Source organism: Dendropsophus ebraccatus, chromosome 6, assembly GCF_027789765.1.
Source record: "Dendropsophus ebraccatus isolate aDenEbr1 chromosome 6, aDenEbr1.pat, whole genome shotgun sequence".
Taxonomy (NCBI): Eukaryota; Metazoa; Chordata; class Amphibia; order Anura; family Hylidae; genus Dendropsophus; species Dendropsophus ebraccatus.
Genome location: NC_091459.1, coordinates 47,590,643 through 47,599,322, shown reverse-complemented (window position 1 = coordinate 47,599,322; position 8,680 = coordinate 47,590,643). Strand labels below are relative to the sequence as shown.

The following is an 8,680-nucleotide window of genomic DNA, read 5'->3' as shown; positions in this document are numbered from 1 at the left end:
GTGAATAATTTTTTTATTTATATACCTTTGAGGAATGTGGACATGACCCATTTTTTAGCAACTGCTTGGCAGCAGGGGGAGGATAAAAGAAATAACATGTTCTTACCTCCCCCACTCCAGCGCTCACCCACTCCAACCGGGGTCTCCAGCTGCTTCCTGGTCTGAACAGGGACCCAGGTAGTGACGTGTGAGGTCCGCTCAGCTAAGCGGACCTGACATATCACAACCCAGTCCCCTCTCAGACCAGGAAGTGGCCAGGGACCCAGGGACCGGATCGTTGGTATGCGGCCATGAGCGGTGGGGCTGGGGAGGTAAGAGCATGTTACTTCTTTTACCCCTCCCAAGCATGGTTGGATAGAGATATATACATGGCAGGCCTGACAGGCCGTCAGAAGGCCCTCGACCCTCGGTAAGTGGACGTACGTTCTTCCGTTACATGCTGTCGTGATTTGACAGTTTCCTGTAACAGGTTACACTACCTGGATTCACCTCTCTGGGTAGCTGCACATTTTTTTAAAAATCTGTGTTAGGCACAGACTCTGATTCATACCCCCCCCCCCCCCCCCCCCCAGGGTCCTACTAGACAAATTGATTTTTTGTTTTCTCCAACTAACAATAAACTATCACAAATGAGCGCTTTTGCAAATGACCTGAAATTGTGGTCCCACATGCCAAGGAGAGTATTTCTCTAATGACACAATATCTCCCCTCAGGCTGTACTATGTCTATCTACCTACAAGAAATCCTAATGTGTACCATATTGGGTTGTAAACTGCCTATATCTGACCCATCCTCTTCCGGGTATATAAGGGGACTATACGTCTGAAACTAACTTTGCAATTTAGGAGCACATCCTAGCTTCTCACTATTATCTACACCAGAGGTCCTCAACTTGCGGACCGCGGAGGCCAGCTCTCTGGACCCCCTGCTGCAGTTTAGTATACCTGTATACTGAGCTGCACTCTGCACAGTAACTATGAGCGCTCATAATGAGCGCTTATAGTTACCGTGCAGCAGCACTGACAGAGAGAGAGCCATTGGCTCCCTCCCTGTCAGTGACTCTTGCGGTCTTAGCGGTTACAAGAGGCCGCACTCTGCCTCTGGTTTTGCCGCTTGAGTGACGTCACTGGAGCATTGATGCCAGGATAAGGGGAGAGCAGCCTCTTGTGACTGCTGCAGTGCGGCCACAAGAGCGAAGAGGAGAGGAGACGCCTGGACCCAGGTGAGTATAAGTGTTTGGTTTTTTTATGTTATACTATATGGGAGGGGGAGAGCACACGGGGGGATATATACTACTGGGGGAGCGCGCACAGGGGGCCTATATATTACTGGGGGGAGCTCACAGGGGACTATATACTACTGGGGGGGAGCGGACAGGGGGGCTATATACTACTGGGGGGAGCTCACAGGGGGGCTATATACTACAGAAGGAGGGCACAGGGGGACTATATACTACTGTGGGAGTGCACAGGTGGGGCTATATACTACTGGGGGAGAGCGCACAGGGGGGCTTTATACTACTGGGGGAGCGCACAGGGGTCTATATACTACTGTGAAGCAACAGGGGGGCTATATACTACTGGGGGAAAGCACAGGGGGGGCTATATAAGGGCTGGTGAGAGAGAAAAAAATGCCAGTTTTCCCACTAATAAGCATCAATTCTGTATGTATATAGTTCAACTACTATTTTGTTGAACTATTTTAGTTAGTGAAAAGTTAACACGTTTTCTACTGATGTTCTGCTCGGAACGTCACCTGACAATAGACTCCGGTAAGTGGACCTTCACTAAAAGTTGTTGAGTACCCCTGATCTACACAGTACTATGGCTGGTGGAATAAGCTTGGCTATACTACCATTTAGTGCAGGGCAAGACTCCGCTAGCGGCCCCCATTCAGATAGGCAAGCCATACCTGACGGCTGGCCCTCTCCTACTGACTATTATATCCATATCTATCTCACATACTTTCTTACTGTCAATACATTCACTCTGTATACACTTTGTATATGTAATACCACAATAAACTTAATTATCTTTTATCTTGACTTTGTCTGTCTACTGCTACTATCGTTTTTTTTCCAGTACTTTATATGTCTGCATATACACGGAACGATTATCACTTAAACTCGAACCATATAACTTTCTTTGCATGATAATTAGAGAGGAGCGAACCGGGTTCGGGTTCGAGTCGATCCGAACCCGAACATTCGATATTTGATCAGCTGGGGCTGCAGAACTTGGATAAAGCTCTAAGGTTGTCTAGAAAACATGGATACAGCCAATGACTATATCCATGTTTTCCACATAGCCTTAGGGCTTTATCCAAGTTCAGCAGCCACCGCTAATCAAATGCCGAAAGTTCGGGTTCGGATCGACTCGAGCATGCTCCAGGTTCGCTCATCTTTAATGATAATCATTCTGTGTGATAGGGCCCTGCAACAGCACAGGGACAGGGGGGTTGGCTGTAGGGCCCAGTACACCTGTCACACGTCCCCTACCACAAACCTGTGAGCCAACAATGGAGGGTCTTGGCTCCAGTTACTGTTTATTGGCTGTGTTACTTGTTACTTGTTACAGCACTTGCACTTTATAAACATATTTCCTTTTTCTCTATTTTGTGCGATGGGGGGATTATTGTACGATGGCAACATCCCTCTACTAAGCATATATATTTGGAGATGTCTTGGTATCCCATCTTTTTGCATTTGTGTCATGTGTCCGAATTGTAATGTTGTAATGAATTCTTTTCTCTGACATTACACAGACTCTGGTTTAGGTGTATGTGTGTGTATGTGTGTTGTGTGTGTTGTGTGTGTGTGTGTGTGTGTGTGTGTGTGTGTGTGTGTCCAAAATGGTAGAAAATACAAAGGGCACTCACCCCCTAAATCTTTTTTATTTGTACAGTGTATTAAAAAAACACAGGACATACTGCGCAATTCAGTAAGACGCCAGACACCTGAAATGAAGCAAGGTTACAGCTGGTTCGCGCACAAGAAGGTCTGAAGAAGCGAGCATGTGTGCGAACAATGAACCTGTAACCTTGTTACATTTCAGGTGTCTGGCGTCTTACTCAATACGAATAAAGAAGATCACACTGAGGGGTGAGTGCCCTTCTCATTTTCTACCATTATGGACTGTAACGTTTGATCTCTACATTCAGGAAAAGTGAGCGCCAACCAGTGATCGGTATACACTGTGCGTTTTCTGACTTGCTACATGTACAACCTCCATTGTTGGTGAATTTCCCTGGAGTAGTGCCGGTGGCTGTTGTTCCATGTATATTTTATATATTTTTTAAAAAAATATTAAATAAACAATTTATTCCCTATAAACGCTTTCTTTTTGTTTGTGAATGCTGAACTGTGCATTGGGATTTTTCTATTTTTGCTAATTGGGTATAAGGCAGAGCGGCCTGCCAGGAGCCTGGGGTGACTGCCCACATTTCAGGGGACTCTCTATAAGAGTAGGCACCTGTGCCATGTATTACTGACTATCCAGTGGGGGGGGGGGGGGGCACAGGGGGGCAGGTAGCGACAATGGTGAGGGCAGGGGTATTTAGTAACTAGGTATAAGAAGGCAGACTGGCCTGCCAGGAGCCTGGGGTGACTGCCCACATTTCAGGGGACTCTCTATAAGAGTAGGCACCTGTGCCATGTATTACTGACTATCCAGTGGGGGGGGGGGGGCACAGGGGGGCAGGTAGCGACAATGGTGAGGGCAGGGGTATTTAGTAACTAGGTATAAGAAGGCAGACTGGCCTGCCAGGAGCCTGGGGTGACTGCCCACATTTCAGGGGACTCTCTATAAGAGTAGGCACCTGTGCCATGTATTACTGACTATCCAGTGGGGGGGGGGGGGGCACAGGGGGGCAGGTAGCGACAATGGTGAGGGCAGGGGTATTTAGTAACTAGGTATAAGAAGGCAGACTGGCCTGCCAGGAGCCTGGGGTGACTGCCCACATTTCAGGGGACTCTCTACGTGTGCCAAGTATTACTGACTATCCAGTGAGGGGGGCACAGGGGGGCAGGTAGGGACCATGGTGAGGGCAGTGGTATTTAGTAACTGGGTATAAGGCAGAGCGGCCTGCCAGGAGCCTGGGGTGACTGCCCACATTTCAGGGGACTCTCTATAAGAGTAGGCACCTGTGCCATGTATTACTGACTATCCAGTGAGGGGGGCACAGGGGGGCAGGTAGGGACCATGGTGAGGGCAGGGGTATTTAGTAACTGGGTATAAGGCAGAGCGGCCTGCCAGGAGCCTGGGGTGACTGCCCACATTTCAGGGGACTCTCTACGTGTGCCAAGTATTACTGACTATCCAGTGAGGGGGGCACAGGGGGGCAGGTAGCGACCATGGTGAGGGCAGGGGTATTTAGTAACTAGGTATAAGAAGGCAGACTGGCCTGCCAGGAGCCTGGGGTGACTGCCCACATTTCAGGGGACTCTCTATAAGATTAGGCACCTGTGCCATGTATTACTGACTATCCAGTGGGGGGCACAGGGGGGCAGGTAGGGATCATGGTGAGGGCAGGGGTATTAAGGACAGTCCATTCCCATCCTGAAGCTGCTTCCAGTAAACAATAGATGTAATGTAATGTAATAGATGTGGGACACATAGCAGTGATCGGCTTCAGGTATGGGTCGCGGTACCGCAGAGCCCTCCCCGGTGTAGACGAGGTGCGGCCGCTGTCCGGCTCTCACAGGTGCTGAAATAGTGGCTCAGGTGTCTGCGCTGCACGGGGCGGGGGAGACTACAAGTCCCGTCATGCTATTGGCCATTACCGATAACCGGTGTCTGCTGAAGCCGGAGCCCCCCGTGCTGGCGCCCTCTGGCGGCTGTGCCGTGTATTTAGCGTTTGGTGAGGGGAGCACAGCCCACCAGCCCTGCAGATCTGCTGCTGCCGCTGCCGCACACCTCCCCTCTCCTCAGCATCCGCTCATCACTCCGGGCACACAGGCTGCACCGAGCTGACCGGGCGCAGCGGCACCGCCGGGAGGAGGAGAGTCCCATGACCGGTGCCCCGCACGGCTGCAGCGCTCACTCACCCCCATCACCTGTATGTCCGGGGATCCCTGGGCTCCAACCAACTGTGTGACTTGTCCCGTTGGCTTCTCGGAACCTGTGGCTGCCGCCCTCCCCGCCGCCCCCGCTCCGGTGTGCAGTGTCCTGGGTGCCGAGCTCCGGAAGATGCGCCCTGCTCTCTGAGCCTGGAACAGCGATGATTCCCGAGCAGGCAAACCATGTCGTGTCCACCATCGAGAACCTACCGGCAGAGAGCATCTCCGCCAGCCCCGGTCCTCTGCAGAGGCTGAGGAAAGTGTTTAACAGGTGAGGAGGCTGCAGTGTGCTGCACAGGAGAGGGCTACAGCCTATATACCTATACACATATATATATATATATATATATATATATATATATATATATATATATATATATATATATATATATATATATATATATATATATATATAATCTCAGTCCTCTAGAGTCATGTGTGTCCTTGTCCTGCTGCTACCTGTGGAATAGCATTGGCCAATGGACTCCTGGAGATTCCTGGTCCTCCAACTATTCCCAGCAGCTGCAGCAGATGAAGCAGAGCTCAGGTTCCCAGCCTCACACTGACTGACAGGCTGCACAGGACACCTCCTGCTGGACTTACCTGCTACTAGTCACTTTATCTGGTGACATTTTGGTTGTTGGAATATACTTTTATTGTATAATTTACTTTGTTGAAAGTAACAATTGATATATATATATATATATGTAAATATTTCCCAGAAGCCGCCGATTGTTTATATAATACTGATAAATGTTATGTTATAAGTCCTAGCGCTGTTCACGTATTGATAACGGTTGCGTCGTCCTGTTTAATAGGATTGTATATGAGCCCGGTTATCCAGCTAAACCCAATCCCGTCTCCTTATGTGATGGCTACTATGGTTTGGTTTCTGGGTAATAATTCTTAAAAAGGTTAGTTTAGAAAAACAAAATTCTTTCAAATCGACTGGTGCCAGAGATTTGTAATGTGTTTCTATTAAAAAATCTCCAGTCTTCCAGTACTTATCAGCTGCTGTGTGTCCTGCAGGAAGTGGTGTATTCTTTCCAATCTGGCGTGGTGCTCTCTGCTGCCACCTCCGTTAGTGACAGGAACTGTCCAGAGCAGTAGCAGTGCTTCTCAATTCCAGTCCTCAGGCCTCACCAACAGGTCATGTTTTGAGGATTTCCTTAGTATTTTACAGGTGATATAATTATACTCAGTGCATAAGGTATTATCACAGTTGTCTTTGTATGGGAAATCCTCAAAACATGACCTGTTGGTGAGGCCTGAGGACTGGAATTGAGAAGCACCGGTATAGAGCAAGGATGGGGAACCTTCAGCCCTCCAGCTGTTGCAAAACTACAATTCCCATCATGCCTGGACAGCCAAAGCTTTAGGAAAGAATACAGCTGGACATACAGCAGCTGATAAGTACTGGAAGACTTGAGATTTTTTTAATAGAAATAATTTACAAGGTGATTTGAATTTTTTTTTTTTTTTGCTGAATTACCCCTTTATTAAGCAAAAATAATCTTGGAGCCTAGCATTTTTTTTCCTATGGCTGTCCATCAGTTTTGTAAGTTAGAGGATTGTACAATGAGGATTGTAGTTAGCAAAGGAGACTGAAGGAAACCCCATTAGTGTTTTGTTTTCCCCTTACATAATCACCTCCTATTACAAGGGGAGTAGCTGTAAGCAATTATATTGTGGTACCCTATTATTATTATTATTATTATAATATAAGCAATAACTCCAGAATGATTCTTGTGTTAAAATAAATCCATGTTTTTAAAAGCCTGGATCATACAGTATATTCCCTTTGAGGGACCCACATTGTCCTTTATCCCGGTGGCACAGTAACATATGTGCTATCACCAACTATGGGGTTTGCCATAGGAGCCCCGGATTGTTACTAGATGCACTGGCTCCAATACAACATTCACATTGACAATGTTACAGATGGATCTAAACAAATGCAAATATTTTCTAATTCATGATTCTTTTGTTGTGCTCCATCTTAAATTTCTGATTGAACGCGTCCCCCGACTTTTCCCTCAAAGCTGAGTTTGGTTCGGATGGTGCAAAAGGTCTGAGGAACCAGTAACATCAATGTACTTGCTGTATAGTCATTTATGGCAACTAAGCATTTGGCAATGGGATATTTGGTTGATTGAGTTGGTCTAGTTCTCGGTGCTGTCTGGGTACAGTCCTTTCCATCCTCCTTCTCTATCTCTGCTACCATCTGCTTTGATCTCTCATCATGAGGTCACTTTCCAGGATTTTCTGTAACCAGTAATACTAGTAAGTATTGGATTATTAAGATGTGGCAGGCTTCTTATCTCCTCTAGCAGAAATTGTATGCAGGATGTGACCAATGCGGCCAGTAGTTGCACTACATGCAGAAACTCACACAGCCTTGTGTCCATATAACAGAAGAGGGCAGATATTGGTACTTACCCCCAGCATACAGGATAAGACTAGTCGTACCGTGCAGTGTCCATATAACAGAAGAAGGGCAGATATTGGTACTTACCCCCAGCATACAGGATAAGACTAGTCGTACCGTGCAGTGTCCATATAACAGAAGAAGGGCAGATATTGGTACTTACCCCCAGCATACAGGATAAGACTAGTCGTATCGTGCAGTGTCCATATAACAGAAGAAGGGCAGATATTGGTAGTTACTCCCAGCATACAGGATAAGACTAGTCGTACCGTGCAGTGTCCATATAATAGAAGAAGGGCAGATATTGGTAGTTACCCCCAGCATACAGGATAAGACTAGTCGTACCGTGCAGTGTCCATATAATAGAAGAAGGGCAGATATTGGTAGTTACTCCCAGCATACAGGATAAGACTAGTCGTACTGTGCAGTGTCCATATAACAGAAGAAGGGCAGATATTGGTAGTTACTCCCAGCATACAGGATAAGACTAGTCGTATCGTGCAGTGTCCATATAATAGAATAAGGGCATATATTGGTAGTTACCCCCCAGGATACAGGACAAGGGAAGTGGTACTGTGCAGTATCCATATAATAGAATAAGGGCAGATATTGGTAGTTACCCCCAGGACACAGTGCAAGGGAAGTGGTACTGTGCAGTGTCCATATAATAGAATAAGGGCAGATATTGGTAGTTACCCCTAGCATACAAGAGAAATTGTACTGTGCAGTGTCCAAGCGCATCTTCATATATGGCTCAGAAAAGGCCCACAATGCATTATATGTACTATGTGTCTTACCCTCCCAGATGTCTCCATTGTATGGGTCAATGGTCACATGTCTGATTGATGAGCATCATCCTGGGGACCTTCAGCTTGTATAGAGTGATTTTCTGCTGGTTAGAGTTTATGAAGCGACGTAGTAGCATGTTCTGTCAGCCTTGGAATGGAGAGCACTGCCGCTCACTCCCCCCTGGCTGCACCTCAGCAAGTGTCAGGGGTGAGACCTGGTGTGATCAATAACTTTTGACATATCTGATGATATGGCCGTCACTGAAAATGAGAGTAACGCTTCAAACAATTTTTTAAAGAGTTTTTAGTAATTTTTTTTTTCTTCTCTTAAATTTCCATTTCACTGAAGTCTTGCAATTTTTATTCCGTTTACTAGGTCTAATATAAAACTGAGACTTCCTGTTCTGT

General features: G+C 46.8%; 1 protein-coding gene across 1 annotated transcript in view; it reads left to right on the top strand.

Annotated features, from left to right (window-relative positions):
* The first annotated feature begins 4,867 nt into the window (after positions 1–4,867).
* The window catches only part of SLC35F1 (solute carrier family 35 member F1), a 258,323-nt gene continuing 254,510 nt past the window's right edge, over positions 4,868–8,680 (top strand). Inside the window, exon 1 of the mRNA XM_069973677.1 lies at positions 4,868–5,327. Coding sequence (XP_069829778.1) covers positions 5,218–5,327 — 110 coding nt within the window. The 5' untranslated portion in view covers positions 4,868–5,217. The remainder of the gene's footprint in view (positions 5,328–8,680) is intronic.